At 32.4% G+C, this 22,064-nt stretch overlaps 1 protein-coding gene across 3 annotated transcripts in view; it reads right to left on the reverse strand.

Moving 5' to 3' along the window:
* LOC143246660 (extracellular sulfatase Sulf-1-like) overlaps positions 1–22,064 on the reverse strand; it is an 82,703-nt gene that overhangs the window by 15,796 nt on the left and 44,843 nt on the right. For all 3 annotated transcript variants that reach the window (XR_013026090.1, XM_076493722.1, XM_076493721.1), the window contains exons 2-11: positions 18,176–18,477; positions 14,968–15,207; positions 13,855–14,176; positions 11,650–11,800; positions 9,691–9,866; positions 9,222–9,350; positions 7,971–8,042; positions 5,799–5,913; positions 5,215–5,491; positions 464–603 (exon numbers count right to left, since the gene is read on the reverse strand). Coding sequence is in view for 2 of the 3 variants with exons in the window: in XM_076493722.1 (XP_076349837.1) it covers positions 464–603; positions 5,215–5,491; positions 5,799–5,913; positions 7,971–8,042; positions 9,222–9,350; positions 9,691–9,866; positions 11,650–11,800; positions 13,855–14,176; positions 14,968–15,207; positions 18,176–18,437 (1,884 nt within the window). In the remaining variant the exon portion in view is untranslated. The remainder of the gene's footprint in view (positions 1–463; positions 604–5,214; positions 5,492–5,798; positions 5,914–7,970; positions 8,043–9,221; positions 9,351–9,690; positions 9,867–11,649; positions 11,801–13,854; positions 14,177–14,967; positions 15,208–18,175; positions 18,478–22,064) is intronic.

Here is a 22,064-nt window from a genome sequence, read left to right on the forward strand (position 1 = left end):
TCCTGAGCATTTTATTGGTAGGGTGACACCATTGTAAATAAATTGTCGTTTTGGAAAAGGTATTCAACAGTTTTACGAAAACAAAATATTCACATGCTTAGATCATAAAGACGTGCTGAGATCGAGGATTTATCACAAAGATAAGTCTTTCAGTGATACCTCTCATTCAATGTGCACTGATATTAACAAGTACGTGACTATAGGTACATACTTTAACAAGTGTGTTACTACACCCATAGTTTCAAGAAGTGTATCACTACATCTATAGTTTCACAATATCTGATTCTTAGCATCATTCTTGTATTTCTCGATATATATAGAAATTAAATTGAATACTTGTAGAATTTCTTTGTTTAGTTGCAAATCTTACTCATTTTTATTCAAAGTAATAAACATTTATCATACAAAATTAAGTAACAATAATTCTAATATTATTTTAGACCCATCTCCACCTCTTCTTTACCTGTGAGGTTATATCATCTTTCACAGTGAGATCTAGCCAATGTGATAACTGTATGACACCATTCACATCAAATTTTTGTAATGACTCTGGAACCAAAATCTCCCGTCTTCTGCGAGATCCAACAAAAATAGGCCTGAAGCCTTAAGAAGGAGAAATGGTTATCATTACATGAAGAAGCAAAAAATTCAAAGTTTAAAGTTTAAGCCCATTAATTATTAAACATATAACAATGTTTAGAGACTTATTGGTCCATCTCAGCTATCACATCCTGTAAACTAACAAGTCAAATAAATTATAAAATGATCTTGAAGTCAGCCCTTATCATTCACATAGTTAACTTTTATCTTGAACTCATTTAAACTTATGCCTCCAAAACACCCTAAGGCCACCCATTCCAATGGCAAACCACCCCTGTTAGAAAAATTAAACTGTCTCAGCTGGAGATGACTCCTACTTTGCCAAAATATATACTTGAGTCCTACTTTTGTCACTGTTAAGTATGACAAAGATTGTGCATCAACATTCATAATCCCCTCTATAATCTTAAATGTCTCAATCAGATATTTCCTGTTTTATTTTTCAAGAGAAAATTTGAGAGACCTTAATCTTTTCTTGTATGATAACCCCCTCAATCCCAGACACTATTCTAGTAACCCTTTCCAACAATTCAATGTCTTTCTTAAGGTAAGGAGTCCAACACCAAATGCAATACTCCAAATGTGGCTCAAACAATGAATTATTACCTCTTTAGATTTGTATTCAATATTTCTGTAGATACAATCTAAAATCCTATTGTTCTACTTAGGCACCATTTTTGTATTCTTTCTCTCAACCCTTTCCAGAAATTCAATGTATTTTTTTAAGGTAAAGAGTCCAAAAATGAACACAATATTTCAAATCTGACCTAATCAGAGACCTGTACAATAAAATTATAATCTCTTTAGACTTTTATTCAATATTTTTGTAAGTACAAGTTAAAATCCTATTTGCCCTTTCATTAGCCACAGCAAACTCGTTGGACTTCCATCTGTTCTGATCAATCATTACACCAAGACCCATTTCTTTCATGGTACTGTTAGGATTATTCCTATCGAAATTATATTTATAATTCAAATTTTGATTGCCCACATGCAATATCTTGCATTTATAATTACAATTCATCTGCCATTTATTTGCTCAATTCACTAAATGATCTAAATCCTTGTGTAAATCAGCAGCATCCTCTTCACAGCCAGCAACATCCAAGACCTTTATATCATCAACATATTTAAATAATTCATTGACTATTCCTTCATCTATGTCATTAATGCAAATCAAAAAGAGCTAAAATCTTAAGACGGAGCCCCAAGGTACCCCATGTGTGACATTAATCCAGTTTGCTGGAACTACATTTATAAAAACCCTCTGCTTATCCCCCACGCCTACAGAAATAGTTGTTTATACAAGCCTTTTATGTGACATCTTGTCAAATACTTTCTATAAATCCAGATACACCAAATCTACACCATTACCCTCATCTACACAAGAAGATGAAAAGATTTACAAAGCAAGAGTTTCCCTCAGAAAACCAATGCTGACTATACAATAAAACTCTAAAGTTAAATGACTCTGTAAAGTATCTTTTATCAGACTTTCCAAATTTTCCCACAACTATTTGGCCTATAATATTTGGAACAATTACATTATGTTGCTTGAGAAGAGGAGTTACATTAGCTAACATCCAATTCTTTGGTGACTGTCCACTATTCAAGGCTTAACAAAAAATAGTAGAAAGTGGCTCACATATTTCAGTCATTAAGTTCCTTCAAAATCCTTGGAGAAATATTACCAGGCCCAAGAGCTTTATCATGTTTTTAAACTTTACAATTTTTTATTAACAAGCTTAGAATTAATGTAATTGTAAGGTTTGACTTTATTTCCATCAGTCAACTGTTCAAAATGAATACAACTTTGAATCTTCATTAGTAAAAACTGGTTAAAAAGAAAGTTAAAAGGGTAAAAACTATTTGAAAGAGTTAAATTGAACAGCGAGATATTCTTTGGGTGTATGATGTGGAAGCAATGTTAAGATGCAGATTGGACCTCTTAAACTTATTAAATATGATATTTTAAGTTTTGCAAAGGAATTATGCTTAAACCAGAGCATTTATTATATGGAAAAAGTACAGATATAAAAAGAGACCATTTTATGTTCTGAAATTATAAGAGAAAGTTGGAAAACCTAAAAATTGATAAATCCCCTAAGCTGGAAAACTTATCTTAAAGTTTTATAGAAACTTAAAAACTGTCTGTGAACCACTAGCTAACACTGAATAGTGGAGGAGTATTAAAAGACTGAAAGTTCACTAATGTCAGTCCAATATTTAAAGGAGGTAATAAACACTGACCAGGAATTATAGGTCAGTTAGTCTTACATCAGTAGTTAGAGATTTTTGGAATGTGTTTAAGAAGCATTGCAGACTCACTTAAAGTAGTTTGACATAATGTCAAAGAGCCAGCAAGGTTTCATTAAGGGAAAGTGCTGTTTAACAAATCTTTTGACATTCTTTGATGATGCTACTGCAAGAGTTGATGAAGGAAATACTGTAGATTTGATTTATGGAGATTTTCGGAAAAAATTTGATAAGATGGTTCAGAAAAGAGTTTCTACAGAAATGAAATCTGTGGGTGTGGATAAAATGTTATTAAATTGGAAACAGAACTCAGAGTAGTAATAAATGGAAGTAGTTCTAAACAGATCACAGTTGCAAGCAGAGTGCCTCAGAGCTCTGCACCAAGTCCTCTGCAGTTTGTGATTTATATTAGTAATTCAGACTCTGGAATGATCAAAAAATTTTGAAATTTGCAAATAATGATTAAGACTTTTGCGGATGGCTAACTGTATCACAGATACTGCAGACTTAAGTATGGTTAAGATAATTTGATACAGAGGGCCGATAAGTGGCAGATGAGGTTTAACTGTCCAAAACGTAAGGTGATGCACATGAAGTTTTCGCAACTGAAATTATTGTTACAATTTAAATACTGTGGATGAGAAAAAGAAAAACTTGGTAATGAAAAAATTTTTTTAAAAAGTCACCTGTTTTGTAACTAGCTACAGAGCTTATAGGATTTGGGGAAGCATCTACAGAAACACTGAATAAAAGACAAGGAATATTATTGTTTCACTGTATATACCACTTACAAGGATTCATTTAAAGTACTGTGTACAGTTTTGGGTTCCCATCCTCAAGAAGGATATTGAATTGTTGGAGAAGGTTCAAAGATGAGCCACTAGGATGATACTTGGAATGGTAGGATTGTCCTATGAGGAGAGACTAAAATATTTAAACCTATTTTCTCTGTATAGAAAAAGGGTCAGATGGGATTTGGCTGAATATTAACAGTATTGCTAGTATAGGTCCTTTGGCTGAATATTAACAGTATTGCTAGTGTAGGTCCTTTGGCTGAATATTAACAGTATTGCTAGTGTAGGTCCTTTGGCTGAATATTAACAGTATTGCTAGTGTAGGTCCTTTGGCTGAATATTAACAGTATTGCTAGTGTAGGTCCTTTGGCTGAATATTAACAGTATTGCTAGTATAGGTCCTTTGGCTGAATATTAACAGTATTGCTAGTATAGGTCCTTTGGCTGAATATTAACAGTATTGCTAGTATAGGTCCTTTGGCTGAATATTAACAGTATTGCTAGTATAGATCCATGAAACTTTGTGTTTAGTAGTGAAAACAACAGGCCAATTGGTCATAAGTTCAAATATTGACAGCAGAAGAATCATTAGAAGTTTAGACAGCATTACTTTTCAAACAGGGTGGATGGCTTTTGGAATGTGCTGTCTTCATGGGTGGTGGAGACAGAAACTTTAACTGAGTTCACGAAAAGTTTGAATAGATACACAAGTAGTAAGGAGTGATTATAGTTGGAAGGGGCATCCTTGATAGGCTAATAAGCTCATTTTTGTCCCTTTATGATTTTAAGTTTATAACTCTGACTTTATTAATTGTAAAGTGAAGTACTATGCTTACTATACCCACATTCAATTTCTACTAATTCTTCACAGAAGGCATAGTGAAACACTCATCAGGAGATAATTTCATTATCAAAAAGAGAAAATAGTTAGCTCTTCTTGTCCGTTTTTACACAAGTTTATTTTACCAAGTATTGTGACAAAGGAATTACACTTATCTTGTGTACTACTGACTAGCCTCATCTTCCCAGAGCTTAGAGCATGTTTGGTGGTCTAAAATTAGATCATTATTCAGAATTAACAAAACACATTCATGCAGAATGTCAAAATACAGATGACCAAGATTTTACCCAAATAGATATTTTCATTTTAACTCATGGAACAGCTACAGCAACAAATATTTGCACGCTACAGTGTTATACAGTTATCTAGAAGAATACATCAAGGAATACAATATGACAAGGGGAGAGAGAGTTCCACATCTTTCAAAGTCTGTTAAATTACAGCAATTCAATAAAAGCTAGCTGTTTCAAGATCACAGTCACTTCATACAAAGATAAAAATAAACTAATTGACTTACCAAATATTTACAATAATTATTATATCAAAGCAGTCTCTCTCTCTCTCTCTTGTAATTAAGTCATGTACATGATTTACAGATGAGTCTTATGGCATAAAGAAAATATTAACTAATCTTTAACATGAAATATACAACAAGTCAAAAAATAGGTCAATCTTAAGACAACGAAACATTCATATCTGACTAACAAGAAAAAAGTTAAATACCTTGGTTAACATGTTCTTTGAGGAACTTTCGTTGAAGTAGTCGTTCCTGAGGTTTCATTGCCAACTCCTTGGTAGCAGTACCAGCTAGATCAAAAGATGTCTTACTGTGTGCTTGTTTAATCTCTAAGGCTTTACTGGCATACTCCGCTAATAAACTATCCTCTTCACTGTTGCACCAACAGTTCCTCCTCTGTTTCTTGTTTATTCTTTGATCAAAATAAGCACTTCGACACTTGCGTACCCGCCAGCGTTCACCGTCGTATATACATTCCCATTTCTGTTCATGATTTGAATTAAGTATTCTTAATGTACTCTGATTATTAAATTAAATAACAACAAACTGATCTTGTAATCTCCACTTGTTGATTCCATTACACTTAGCTTCAAGTAACTTATACATTTTATTCAAGTTTTTCTTCAAACAAATTTATCAAAAATAGCAAATGCCATCTTTTATTAAAATTACAATGAATAGTAAAAGTAAAAATACACATACGTGACGGAAGTGGCGAAACTTTGTTCCATGAGAAAATTATAATGTTAAAGTGTTTGGACTAGATTCATTTATTTTGAACTGGACTAACCTGGAAGAACTTGCAAGGTGAAGAATATTCTGGTTGTCCACACTTTTCTGCAATCAATTTTTTTTTCTTCATTGATTTTTCAGAATACATGTCTTTATAACCTTTGGTGAGTTTACTAAACAAGGTAGAAAGTACAGTACATACTGTAAGTGTGATGTTTCCTATGTTTTCCTGATTATTTCTTTAAGAGTTACAATCAAACAGTCATTTTCTGACAACATATTGAATATTTTTTTATATGTAAATGTTCTACACAAAATTGATAATGGGTTCGCTAAGAGAATCTTTATTATAACCAGATTTATGTCATTCTGTAGTGTTATAGGTCTTCATTTAAGTAGCTAGAATGAGTACTTTGATACTGACAGAATTATTATTTCTTACTTTAATGTAAAATGAGGCTTGTTACAAGATATTTCTATTAATTTTAATAAAATGGTAAATTCTGACTTATCAACAACTCCTAATAAAGCCGATACATAAAGCTAATGAAGGTACAAATTCTGGTTAATTAATTAAGTTTGAACCAAGAATAAAACCTACTCTAATTTTGAATGTTCTAAGATTACAAGTCACACATACTGAAAATTACAAATAAATATCACCTGATAAACAAGTTTCTTCATAACTAACTATTGTTAAACAAACGAGACACCTTCTCCCTTATGGTTATTTTTCTCAATAAAACTAATGTGCATCTTTACAATTAATTTTCAGAAGTAATACCAAAATCTTCCAACACCATATAATAAAAAGTATCCCACCCACTTCCATCTGTTCTAAGAAGCTACACATCTGCTACTCTTCAGGACTAGTATTTTCAGGTATCACCACACTAATCCTAAGAAGTACAACATCTGGATTAGCCATTAGAACTAGATTACCCAGATATAAATATGACAAGCCAGTAGTTAGAGAATCTCCTTATGCTGAACGTGAAATAGGCTAGATTGTTTAGATTTCAATTTTACCATTCAAAGTTAATGTACCAAGTATTACAAGAACCTCTTATTAGGACTACAGTGAACTTCTTTATTCATGAACCAACAGAATTACAGAGTTCAGGTTCTACAGTATTACGTTTTATAAGCAGTTGAAGTACACCCTGCACTAATAAATTTATAAACTATAGATATTATCATAAGGAAATGAGAGTATGATAAGGAAAGAACAACCAGTTCTTGTTGTTGCTATTAACAGCAAAAAATACAACTGTGATGAAGTATGCAGTCCAGGTCAACTAAACATTGCAGACAAACAGGAATAAATTCTACAAGTATCACCTGAGTCATTTAAATAGAAGTAAAAGTGTCAAATATTCTGACTTGACAAATTGATTAAGTTTCAAAAGCGATACAGCAATCAGAATAAAGATTTAAATTTAAATATTGTTCAACCTTGTGAAATGAATCTAGATCCTGGACTCTGTGATCTCCAATCATTGATCTGTTCTCTATAAGAAGAATTATTTTTCACTTAGTATATACTTTCAATGTTTACTTTGAATCTTTCTAATACTTAACATTCATTTACACTTAGTTTCCATGTCTACCTTTAGAAATTGACCAATTTAACATTTTGTTTTCAGTACATTTTCATACATCACCTTGATAATACTTTAACATATAGTTTTTCACTATTTCCAAATCCAAGAATTTCAAACACCTTTCTAGCATAACCTATTGTTTCCACCTGTGTTACACCAGAAACGAGACACACTTACAACAGTATATTAAAAACTGTAATCAAACATTTCCTGGAAGTCCAGTTGACCTTTGTGATGTCACTCAACTCCTTTTATCACTCACACCACCATTCTCAGTTTGCCCCTCAAGAAGAAAAATCAACCATTCAAAAGTAGTTAAGTTACAGGGATTTTATCAATTGTATTAAAGACTTCTTAAATGTACAAGTTTTTCTGACATCAAAGATTAAATGACTTACATTATCATATTTAAAATATCTTTGGAGCATATTAGAGTTTGTTAAAATGTTTCATTTTATTTTCAGGACAATAATTCAAAAAAAGATATTTCACTAAGATATTGCATTACTCTTAAATATTCAAGTCTCAGAAACATTCACTAGTAAAGTGCATCATTTCAAATTTTTTTGCTTTTATTTGTTGCAAACAAACGATCTTACGTTTAGGGTTAACTAAACACTTCTTACCCTCTTTCAATGAGAAAACTGTCCCGCCATCCTTTCTTTAACTTCACTTCTTTAGAAACTTCTCTCGACTTACTAAAAAATATAATGAAATATCTGACAGAGAACCAGGTTCTCAACAATAAACTTACAATTTAGAACCCGAAACAAAGCCACAACTGTTTAATGTAGGTATTATTTATTTTGCGTGTTAATATTTAATAATAGTTTAGTTTTCATGACAGCAATGCAGAAGACCAATTGTTATAAAAATGTTAGTTCTGACAAATTTCATCATGTATCTCTTTACAAGATGCATGTTGTGTTTACAATTACACTGTTGATTAGGCTTTCTTAACACTGCTGATGTCCCATTACTCAAACCTTCAGTGTGTTTTTCATTACCTTAACTGAGTTAAATCAGAGCCATTTACGTGGTTGACAAGAACTTCAAGGCCTCAGTAATAAGCGTAAATATAGGTGACAAAATGAGCACAAATAAAAGATATAAAGTGAAAGTTAAATACAGTCAGAAAATAGAGAACATGAAGTTAATTGGCATACGAGTAATTAGCCACAACGGCCGATATTTTAAACCGAATTTCACGGTTTAATAAAGGAGAATAATTTGTCTTGTCAAAGGGTGTTCTAAAGTAATTGAACCTGCCTGGGTAGACTTTGAAAAAAATGAATATTATTTAAAGTTCAGGATACAACTGTAGCAACCCACATGGTAAAACAAGTGAATTATTCACAAATACTATAGTGATAAAAGTAGAGGCAAATTGTTTGTCTTGTCAGTTGTATTTTAAAGTAACTGAATTAGCCTAAGTGAATTTTTGACAAGATACACAAAAGACTATTTAAGGCTTGAAATACAACTGTTATATCTATAGTCTAAAGAATTTGTGTACATAGTCTGACTTGTTTTGAAAATGTTATTTTAAATTAAGTAGTGTGTGTGCTAGCCCTTTATTGCTAACAAGTCACCGACATCAACTGTAGAAGAATCTTTAGCAGACATACATAAAGTCCTGACAACTACCAAGGATGTAATATATTTCTTCCTATACATAAAAGATGAAGTCTCACAAAAGAAAATGTTAGTACTTATTGGGAAATCAAATTTCATGTTTTTTTTAAATTGCACTTGTTCTAATAATTATTATGAATTAAAATAAAATTTGTCATTATCAAAATACAACAGTAAATACGTTTTTTTTTATGATATGTGAAAATTAAAAAAAATCTGTGTTTTTCAAATCTGAAACGAACCTAAATAGTTCATATGCATCTTTTAGTAAAGGAACTATAGATTTGCCATCTAAGTGTTCAGGTCGATTGACTCCTCCTAATTCTAAGAATGTTGGAGCCAAATCCACATTAATGACAATGTCAGAAATCCTGGAATAATAAACAAATTACAAATTTTCAATACAACTGATGTAATTCAAATTACATTAATAATGTACAAGATGCTTACAAAGTAAGTTAAGTAAACAGTTTTTTGTTTTGTTTTTAATATGAACTTCAATGACTGTACCTATATCACATTTGAGAGCAAGTTAAATGAATTTAACAAATTAGATATCCTTCCATGTATTTAGACACATTTAACACCTTGACAAAGAAACAGTGAAATGAACTAAAGTAAAAACCTAAGGTCAAAGTTTAATAACTGTAAATTAGCTGTTAATTATGAGAATTAAAAATATAAACATCACTACCTACATCTGAAACTCACCGTACACCTTCAGGAACTAAAGGTCCTCGCACCAGAAGAGGTACTCGTACATCAAATTCAAAGGGCTGAGATTTGCCCTTTACTAGCCCAAACTGACCTAAATGATAGCCATGATCAGATGTGTAAAATATGTAGGTGTTTTCTAATTCTCCTAGGTTCTTTAGCTCGTTGTACAGCTGGAAAAGGATGTTTTAGAATTCTGTTAAATTACTGAGTTGAACAAAAAGTGAAGACTTAAGATTTTATGAGAGAATTTGTTGGCTTTTAATACTAAAGATGGAAAATTGTTAATACTTTAAATCAAAATTCATCACCTAAAAAAATAATTATCTGCTGGTTATTTTAGGTTATATATAAAGTAACATTCCTATTTTAGTTACATTTATTTTAATCCACAAATGATCATTAGCAATTCTTTGATCCCACAGCCCATAATTTGGAAATGAACGATGCTTTACCACATTAACTAATAACTACAAAAATAATAATCCATGTTTTTTGTAGTACAGTATGTAAAGCAATATAAAGAATAATTTCTCATCCTCATTGATACTGTACAAGTTCTTTACAACACACGTAAAAAAGCAAACATAAGTTACAAGAAATTAAACATTCAAAAATTTTAAATTTTAACACCAAAAAAATAACACCATTCCATACTGATGTTGAGTACCTGATATTGCTGATGGACAGTATAAGGTTTTTGAATGATGATAAACAACACAAGAGCTATCTGCGCTAGCCGTCCCTAATTTATCAGTGTGAGACTAGAGGGAAGGCAGCTAGTCATCACCACCTACTACCAACTCTTAGGCTACTCTTTTAACAGCGAATACTGGGATTGATCTTCAAATTATAACGTTCCCACGGCTGAAAGGGTGAGCATGTTTGGTGTGACAGGGATTCAAACATGTGACTCTCGAATTACAAGTCGAGCACCTTAACCACCTGGCCATGCAGGGCCTAAAAATTAATTAAACACATAATAGACAAGCAACTTTAATAGATATTGTTGTATACTGTTAACTTCATTCTCAGTTCTGTTTGCGTTCCGTTACACAGCATGTTTAAACTTTGCGTTATTTTTAATATTTTTTGTACATATGAAATTTTGAAGCAATGATTAGCAGTTTTTTGGGAAAGTTTCTTAATTAAATAGCTTAAAACACTGTATATACGTATTATAACACATCATAATTGTATACATATTATAAAACACATTAAAACCATATATACATATTATAATCTTAATTTACTATGTTGCTTAAAAAGGTTTCTGTATGCAACTGTCTACATATAAAAATATTTTAAGGTACGCAAGAGAAAATCTATCTTGGGCCAATACTTAAGCACTGGAACAGAAAGTTTAACACTGAATGCGATTTAATCCAATTAATACACTATAATTTAACAAAAACAGAGGTACTGGGACTGTTTTAGCTCTCCCCCACTTATATATGTTTGACTTGTTTAGTAATTGTAAATTCCAAACATCTTTAGATTAAGCTGATTGTAACAGTTCCTCATACTTTCAATCTCTCATTGTAAATTCTGCACGTCTAGCCAAGCTCTCCCACTTCCAACACCAGCAAGTACGGGTCAGTGACAACTTTGTAAATAACTTGTTTCTGATCTAAATAACTGACGTATAATAAACCAAAACTGTTGGGTTTTTTTGGTGTCAAGTTACTTATTTCCAATAATAATTTACTGAAAAAGATATTCATGAAATCACTAGCTTGTGGTACAGCCTTCATGGAACTAGTATATATTTCAATTAAAGGACTGGGGAAAGTGAAATTAACGAACAGGTTTCTTTTTAAATGTTACAAAATTCAGTGACAGAAAAGACATTCTCACTTTTGTTAGAACCTTTTATGTTTTTACTTGAACTTAAAACAATTATAACTCTCTCCTTGCTAAACATATTAACAAAATTTCTTAGTAAAACCAGCTTACTTTTTCTATAGCATCATCAACAGACTGCAAAGTCTGTAACCGTTTAGTGTGGAGGATATCGGTGAACTTCATATGAACAGGTTCCATTCTTCCAGTGTAACGAAGAAGCCACTGTTTATCATTATTTGGAGCATAGTTCCAACTTGGAGTCCTAGAAAAATGTACTATGTTCATTTTGGACAAAACATTAAAGAGTATTATGAAACAATTATGTAACAACAAACATTTATTCAATGTTGAAAAAATATGCATGTTTAATATCTTTCACATAACCATCCAAACAAAAACATTTTCAAGTACAGAAAAATATAGTCCTAAGATAATCAAGTTCTTATTACAGTCTATAATGTAATACAATTGAAAAATATATTAGTAGGATAAATTCCGTAGACTTGTGTTCCATAATATTATTTATTCTCAGTGCATAGATAGCCCTCGTGTAGCTTTGCGCAAAATTAAAAAAAAAAACAAAGAATCTTCTCACAAAATTTTATGGGATTATACTGGAATTATTTAAAAACAGTTACACATAGATGGTGATTAGAAGACTTATGTAGAAAATATTCCTATACAACATTAGTTAATATTATAAAAATTGCAAGATTTAAAATATATAAATTAGGAATTTAAATTTATAATTTCAGACATAAGAAATGTGTAGGTTATTATTGGGAACAAATTAATACAGTATTAAGTAAATCACTATTATATAATTACTTCTAATGCTTTGCATTTATTAGCTTAACTGATATGTGAAATAAACAGATACTAAATTAATGGGGGGAGGGCTACACACAGATGTCGATAAAAACGATTAATTTAAAACAAATTTTTAATTTGCTAACAGATGACGTACGTATACTAAAGACGAAAATGTTGTGTTGATTTAACTTCACCGTTGTTTTTTTCCTTCATACTATTATTATTATTATTGTATAGCTTAGCTATCTGTACTAAACACTTTTTTAAAGTCCTATATTTATATTATACAGTGTTAAAAGTTGTTTTGTAACGATCTATTTGCTGGGCATTTTGGTATTAAGTTTTAATATTCTTGTTTAGGTAACTAATACTTGCTTATATATTACTCTGTTCAGATGTATCAGTTAATTTTTGATATAATTGTAATTAGTTTCTCAAAAAAATAACCACCAGCTTGACCATTTTTGAAAAATGAACTGGTTTGGTTTGTTTTGTTTTGGTATTTCGCACAAAGCTACTCGAGGGCTATCTGTGCTAGCCGTCCCTAATTTAGCAGTGTAAGACTAGAGGGAAGGCAGCTAGTCATCACCACCCACCGCCAACTCTTGGGCTACTCTTTTACCAACGAATAGTGGGATTGACCGTAACATTATAACGCCCCACGGCTGGGAGGGCGAGCATGTTTGGCACGACTCGGGCGCGAACCCGCGACCCTCAGATTACGAAGCGCACGCCTTAACGCGCTAGGCCATGCCAGGCCAAAATGAACTGAATTAATCAAAAATATTGTATTTTACGGAAGCTAGATATAAGAATTTCAAATATCTAGTATATGTAATACTTGGATTCTGCAGTAATGTCATCTGGGGAGTCGCTAGCATTTTACACACTTGCAGTCCATCCTTTGATTCCCACTGGTGGACAGAGCACAAATAGCTTTGTGCTAAATTATCAACAAATGTAATAAAACAGTGTCATGGTGGATTACAATGACAATGTTGAAATAACAATTTTAATCCAAATGGAGTAGTCTTAAAGAATTTTGAAGTTAACTTTATTCATTAAAATATGTTAGTTTAGTTATAGATAGTAATATATTTCCATAAAATAAATGATTTAGTTACAAAACAGAATTACTTCTTCCACATTTGACTGTACAAGTCTTTGGCTAGTAATATTTATGTTATATAAATAGCTTTAAATATTCTTATATTGATTATTATTGATTATTATAATTGATTATTATTATATTAATTACATAAGATTAAAAGAAAAATAGAAAAAAAAGTATATTATGACTGCACAACAACAAAATGGTTAAACCTTCTTCTATAAGAAAAGTTTTATAACCGAAACTTATAAAGTCATTGTTGACTACAAGTGCTAACAACTGGAATACACATTGTTTACTTTCCAATTGTTTCAGTAAATGTTACTAATATGAACTCACGAAGATTGAACACTTGTTTACATCAAACTAAAGTGATTTAAAATAAACTTCACCTATGAGTAGTGACGTTGTGGAAGAGGTTCTGGTACTGGGGGGCCGATTCCTCTGGCCCATGAGGTGCTGGAAAGGACATTACTAACATCACAGGCTTTTCAGCAAAGTACTGTTTTGACAGCCGTAAGAATGTCATGCTGTCGTTAGCAATCAAGTCAGGGTAGTAGTCATGGTAATAATCATCACCATGTTTGATCTTGTTTCCGTTCATGTTGATCGTATAGTTGTAGAAGCGAGAATTTCTTATCAGGCCGGCCCATTCTCTCCAACCAGGCGGTATATAGTCTCCGTTATATTCATTCAAATACTTGCCAAAGTAGGCTAAACCCAAAGGAAATAAATAGATTTTCTTTTAAAAAATAACTTAAAGTAAGTGTACACTACATTAACTATAACAAATACTTTTTATTTTATTAAAAGCCCCATATTCTGGGTTCAGAACAATTATAGCATATTTAAATGTTTATTCAAGTTTTCTTTCTAATCAAATTGAAACAAGTAAAAATACGGTTTACAAGAAACATTATTCACCCATAGAGAGGTGAAAAGGATAATAAATTAAAAAAAAACCTCAATTCTGAAATTTTCTTTCGTTCTGGGACAGTTTTGTTGCTACTAGTTTAACAGGGTAAGCCTAAGTACAATGAAAAACTGTTACAAAAGTTTCCATCTTCTGAAGCTATAGTTTTTCCCGCCTTTTTTTTGAGCCTAATTAACGTCTTACCAATTCCCTACCATTACGCACGTCTTGCAAGTTCTTCCTGTTTACCATAACGTATGTCTTGTAAGTTCTTCCTGTTTACCATAACGTATGTCTTGTAAGTTCTTCCTGTTTACCATAATGTATGTCTTGTAAGTTCTTCCTGTTTATTGCGATGTTAACATTTCTATTTATATAAAAATAAAAATGACCAGGTAACAATAACGTAAATGTTACCAGCTCCCCTCGTGGCCGAGGACTTGTAATGTTCTACAAATTGGGTGTTAATACTTGTGTTGGGTACAGCACAGATAGTTAAGTCTATTCTGCAGCTTTTATTCAGAACAATAACAAAAAAAAACGACATTATTTTAAAATAATCCAATTACTTAATAATGTATCTAAAGGTTACCCGTTCGATAGCCAGCATTACTCAAATATGTAGCAAAGGTTCGTGTCTCGTGTTCCTGTTGCCACTGGGGAGAGCTGCAGTTGTCGTTGTTGGTGTGAACGTTATGATTGTGAGCGTAGAGGCCAGTTAGCATTGAACTTCGAGATGGACAACACATCGGAGTTGTGACGTAAGCATTACGGAATTGAGCACCTCCTTCACCAAGTATCCTCAAAGTCTTTGGCATGAAGTTCAATGACCCTGTTTAAAAATAAAAGATCCAAAAAACATAAACGAAAGTAAAACATCCGTCAAAATATACATTTCAGAGTAAATTCTTAACAGTACGTACACGAATTTTAAAATTTCTTCAAAGGTTTGTTTGTTTGAATTTCGCGCAAAGCTACTCGAGTGTTATCTGCGCTAGCCGTCCCTAATTTAGCAGCGTAAGACTAGAGGCTAGTCATCACCATCCACCGCCAACTCTGGGACTACTATTTTACCAACGAATAGTGGGATTGACCGTCACATTATAACGCCACCACGGCTGAAAGGGAGAACATGTTTGCTGTGACAGGGATTTGACCCCGCGACCCTCAATTTACGAGTCGAATGCCTTAACCCACCTGACCATGCCGGGGCCTTCTTCATAGGAGCCTAAATACAAGCAATGATCAAGTTATATACTTAAAGCTTATAAATTAATATTTGCTAGATACGTTCTAACAGATCACGTACGGTTGGTTATCTAGAACTTTGTTCAGTAAGTTCAAATGATCTTGGTCACCAGGGTTTATTTTCTTATTAACCGATCATATTAAAAACCAATCCAACTACAGAACGAGTGAAGACATCCTTTTATCCCACACATTAAAACCAAGAATGCTAAATACCAGTAAAAATTACACAAGGAAAATGTTTAGAACATCCTACACATGCTATCAATAACTCCAACCAGTTACCCACCCTTTCGATGCAAACTTAAGGAGCGGCAAATGATTCTACCTACAAGAAAGATACACGTTACCGATGATGTCTCAACCTGGTAATTACACACAAGTACACCACCTTCATCACACAGATTTATACACTTAACTTATCCTTTTGTTAATCAACTTCTACTGCACGCACATACATACATACATCCATGTGAAGAGTTCTTTACACACCTTGAAGACGAATCTTTGTTGCAACACCCAAAAGGTTTCAACAAAACTATGAAATAAGAATAGCATAAAAACCTGTGCTTAGTGTTACGTGATTTAAATACCATACATGAATTATAAATAAAACAGGACAACTTTCCCATCTTAAAACAAGACAGTAAAAGGTTAAGAGAGAACATTCAAAATTCCTAACGTAAAATAACTACACATTTAATTAGATGTAATTACAATTTAAGAATTTCATACAATATCAAATTTATCTGCAGAAAAAAAATAAAAACGCAGGGGAAAATCCTTTAATTTATAAATTTTAATACCAATAATGCAAAAGATTTATATTTCAATTTGACATAAAATTATTTCCTTACATATAACAACAAGAAACTACTTATATCTACTTATTTGTGTATAATAAGTTTAATGTTATTAATAATTAAAAGTAACACCAGGGGACACTTTTAGAACTGAAAATTTTTAAAAGGGGAGGGTGAGTTTCCTACCGGGATAATATTGTATAAATGATAAACCAATATATCAGTACCACTAATCATATTTGCAAATGGTATTATACCGAGGTTAAATTTGGTTTAACGTTAATGATATCAAATTATATGAATGTCACGTATTTAAATACATGAAATAAAAATTGCTTTAAGATACCATTAACTCCTCTTAAGTATTGTTGGAAATATAACGTGAACATTATTACTATCCCCAGTGGTAAGTTTACTGACTTACAATGCTAAAATCCAGGGTTCGATACCCTCCTCTAAACCAACCAACCAATCTTAGCCTATTAATTAACCCAAAACCTAATCATGTTCGTGTTAAATAACATTTATTATTATTATTCCTTTCAGATAATTGAATTCTCTCCTTTATTTAACATCCTAAAAATTCAGTTTATACCTTCTTGCCTATGAAATCGAACCATTCTATCTTCACTGTAGCTCCATCTAGCGAGTTTCTTCCCATAATATATGTAGTATAATTTATGTCGTATCTAATGAATGGTTCTACTTTCTTTTCTAATAGGCTGAACCCCTTCCAACATTAAAATCACATTACAGTGTTCTATATTTTTCTACTTTTATGGTCAAAAGGTTAAATGTAAATAAATATTGTTACTTCGGTTTTGATTGTTTGGGTTATTTAATTACTAGATATTATTAATTACTAAATATTATTATTTTTCTACTTTTATGGTCAAAAGGTTAAATGTAAATAAATATTGTTACTTCGGTTTTGATTGTTTGGGTTATTTAATTACTAGATATTATTAATTACTAAATATTATTATTTTTCTACTTTTATGGTCAAAAGGTTAAATGTAAATAAATATTGTTACTTCGGTTTTGATTGTTTGGGTTATTTAATTACTAGATATTATTAAATACACCTTTCTTCTGACTTTACTCAGTGATTGTTGATAACTGTATGAATGAAATCTTCGAGGGTCAAATTCATGATAAACTCTTCGTCAATTTAAGTTGTTACAGAGAAAATTTGCGAGACACAGAAGAATGTAGTTAAAATATAACTCTTCTTAGCAAGTTTAAAGACGAGATATGCATTGTCCATTTTTTGATGTTTATGTGAAGTCTCAAAGTATATTAAAAGTTATTAAACATTTTAAATACCAGTCCCGATTCGCGCACCAGGAGCAGTCTTCGTGGATAAGACTAGTTCTGCAGAGGTGAAAAACAATTGACTTTGGAAACTACAAATCCATGAATTCAGCCAGATAGTGTTCAAACTGTTTACATATGAATAAAAAGAAAAATGTGTGATATTTACGTAAAACATAATTTACACTGTAAATGTAAGAAGTTTTTAAGTCAAAGCAACATAAAATGAATATTTTTTGCATTAAATTCATTACAATCAGTATATGAAAGACCCAGTCTATTTTTTAAGGAGTAAGTTTTTTCTCCTGACCCTGACATATGAAGGTCAGTATCTAGACTTGTATTAGGGTCACTAAACATTTTATTATGCGTGCGTACACAGACATAGTGTCTAATAAAGTGTTACATTTTAAACTTTTATCAAAATAAACCAACCTAATTCAACATCTTGGTCATCTGTCATTATAAGAATTATGTTTGGCTTTTTTCTCACTTTCCGTGTTCCCAACTGTTCAGGTTTTCTGTAATCGGACCACGAAGAAAACTCGTCTTGAAACCTGGAGTGATCTAATGGCCAGACAAGGTGGTCTGGTACCTCAGGTGAAGTGTCGTCTTCCCGATTTATTTCTTTTGAAAGAACAACTGTTCCAACTCCAATGAAGATAAAACCCAGAAGCCATGGTTTCTCAGAAGGCATTATATCACCAATCACGAAAAGATGATCCAATGGTTAAACTCTTAAGAAATAAAAGTCAGTTGAAAATATCCATCATATAAAAAACAAAACTATATTTCATTCAAAATAATACTGTAACATGTATATAGTATTCAACATTCAGTGACTTCAGAGATTATGGTAATGTTAGAATGCCACAAGCAAGCGATTGGAAACTGAATATCACACATTTTACGATAACTTAAAACGATTCTGTAGATCACCTGTACAAAATCTTCCGCCTGAACTTGGTTATAACACAATAGATATTCTACATTAGTTTATGATAATTTTAGATCCAGTGTTACTTGAATAACTACAGGTTATCCCTATTCCCTTGGATTATTTTGACCTAGCAATGCTGTTGGTAGCTTAGAAGTACATGAAATTTCGCCAAGTTTTTATCATCATGATGATTACTATTCCACACTTGCGACTAATTTTCTCTTTTGCTTCACATGTTGATAGAATATTTAATTACACAGATGTGAGGGTATCAACACTAACGACTTTTTATTATCTTAAAAATAAATTATAGTTGAGTAAGACCTTCACATGTACATCTCATTCAAGAAGAGAACTGGAGAGTTGCTTTACAACTGACCTTGAGTTCTCTCTAATGACACACTTGATTTATTGCAACACTTATACTACCTACCGAACCTCAGAATCCTGACCATGGTTACAAAGGATATAATAGCGGAATGTTTTTACTTTCTTATTTTATTTCTTGCTATCACTATTTAAGTTTTGTTTTTCAATTCCTTGGCATGTTCACTTACAAGCCTATTTTATAAATACTTTCCAGGGTCTCACCAGTCATTTTACAGTTACGTTTTTAGGAAGAGTTTATATGTAGCTATTGTGTTCCAGCCAATAAGTGGTCATTTAAAAAAAAAAAAAAAGACAACAGAGCACGACTCACTGGTTGGTCTTACTGGAGGACTATCACGAACCACTGGTAGGTCGTTTGGGAGCTAACGGCCTAAATATAGGCTACTCAGTATTGTGAATTTTTTTAAAAATCATAGTAAAGAATAGTTGTTTTGTTAAACAGTAACAAGCTGATTAATTTGGAATTTACTATGTATCAAGTTCTTATTTCTCAGGAAGTATATGAAATTCTTCTGTATGTCAAAAAAGAAAAATCCCACAAGAGGTATATAATTTGATGACTGAATGTTCCTGAAAATGAGTCCAGACTTAAGAAATAGTCTGAACTACGGAAAAATAAAAATTAGTTCAAGTTCAATGTATGACATTGATAAGTATGTACTAAGTAGGACATACGCTACAGTGACACATTAACCTGTTGATTGCCAAGTATTTCAGCTGCTACAATAGAACTCTAATGCTTCTTCATTTTGTAACTTTTTTCGTGACGCCATTTTGGATCGAAAGTGAAACAATTTGTAAGTAGGTCAAATGCATGTATGGTGCAGACATCTAGCGTTAAAGTTAGGTATTATTGAGAACAAATTAAGTCGTCCGTGGCACTGTTACCGATCGGCTTGGACGACTTATCTCGTCAACGGCACTGAACAGGTTAATAGTCACTTAAGAAAAACCAAACACCTTACTAACTTTACTTTAGTACACACTACAGATACATTAATAATGTATTCTTATGCCATTTATGAAGACAAATGTGTCAGATTTGAAGTTATGAGTCAAAAACCGCTAGGTAATGTCAAGTTCCAGATTTTGAGGAAAACATGTTCGAAATACATCTTAAAATTGTCACTTTAAGGATCTTTGTCCAGGTTAAAAAGGTGTACCATATCTTGAAATTGTGAAACCTATACCCTTAACATGTTTTTAAATATTAAAGGGTACACGCTATCTTAACTCTGGTTGGTTAGGAAATGGTTTGTTGTGAGAGCCCATAAGGCTTGTTTACGTTGCAAAATCTAGCAACACTGGGTACATGATGAACAAGTTGTACAGAAATTGAGGATGATTGCTATAAACTAAACCTTTAAGAATGGTACACAGATTGAGACGGGAGAGAAGAACACGAGAGAAAAATACAAAACCGACGTAAGACTTTTCATATAATCTAAAAATTTAATTACAAAGCGTGCGTGTAAAAAGGTACAGAAAATTTGGATAACAACAAGAAAAACATTGAACAAACTAATAAGAGGCATTAATTAACAAAACAAGACAGAAAGGGAATACAAATATGAAAACATGTTGAAAAATTTCCGAGTCCGACTACGAACTTAGAAATGAATTGAAAGTGTATGATAGATAAATCGGTAATTAAGTTATTTTAGGTACAATTTTTTTTTTTTTTTTCCAAATTATTGATATCAGGTTTCCAATTAACAAGTGAGGAGATCATTTCAGGACTAGCATGTGGGGTGACACGGTCAATCTCAGCACTGAAAAAAAGTGTTGGGTGACATGACCATCTCAGGACTAAGAAATATGTAATATTTCAGTGCAGAGATATTCACAAATCACCACTTTTTTGTCGCAAAATGTTCTAAATAAAACTTTATATCCCTAAAAAAACAAAAAAACTCGAAATTTCTACAGTAAATTACCCTGGAAGTCAAAGTACCACATCTATACCTTCACCATCCTACAATATCTGGCCTGCTAAGATATAACCATAGAGTCATTGGGTATCTTTAATAATCTTCATCAACACAAAAATACATAAATATTACTGAAGATCTACCAGAAAGATTAAGTGGCTGTAATTAAAATTGCTAACAGACTTAGTGGAACATCTACAAGATCATCAGACAGCTGACGACGAACAAGCTGGTGGTGGAACTAAGACTGCTAACAGAACATCTACAAGATCATCAGACAGCTGATGACGAACAAGCTGGTGGTGGAACTAAGACTGCTAACAGAACATCTACAAGATCATTAGACAGCTGATGACGAACAAGCTGGTGGTGGAACTAAGACTGCTAACAGAACATCTACAAGATCATCAGACAGCTGATGACGAACAAGCTGGTGGTGGAACTAAGACTGCTAACAGAACATCTACAAGATCATCAGACAGCTGATGACGAACAAGCTGGTGGTGGAACTAAGACTGCTAACAGAACATCTACAAGATCATCAGACAGCTGATGACGAACAAGCTGGTGGTGGAACAAAGACTGCTAACAGAACATCTACAAGATCATCAGACAGCTGATGACGAACAAGCTGGTGGTGGAACAAAGACTGCTAACAGAACATCTACAAGATCATTAGACAGCTGATGACGAACAAGCTGGTGGTGGAACTAAGACTGCTAACAGAACATCTACAAGATCATTAGACAGCTGATGACGAACAAGCTGGTGGTGGAACTAAGACTGCTAACAGAACATCTACAAGATCATTAAACAGAGCTAAAGTTTTGTGAATGCTTTTATCACATCTTGATCAACGTAAGTGGACGAAAAAATAATCTTAAAAACTCAACACAGTCCACAAACTAAGGTATGTATCTCTCCGAGTAAGATTCAATAAAACAATGGTGACATGTCACGTAGGAACTTCAAAAGATGTAGGAAGCCTCAGAGAACAGTTGCAGATATAACTTTAAGGATTGTGCCATTTTATCATATCTGCAAGTTTTCAGAAGCTGAATGC

Source organism: Tachypleus tridentatus, chromosome 3 (genome assembly GCF_004210375.1).
Source record: "Tachypleus tridentatus isolate NWPU-2018 chromosome 3, ASM421037v1, whole genome shotgun sequence".
Taxonomy (NCBI): Eukaryota; Metazoa; Arthropoda; class Merostomata; order Xiphosura; family Limulidae; genus Tachypleus; species Tachypleus tridentatus.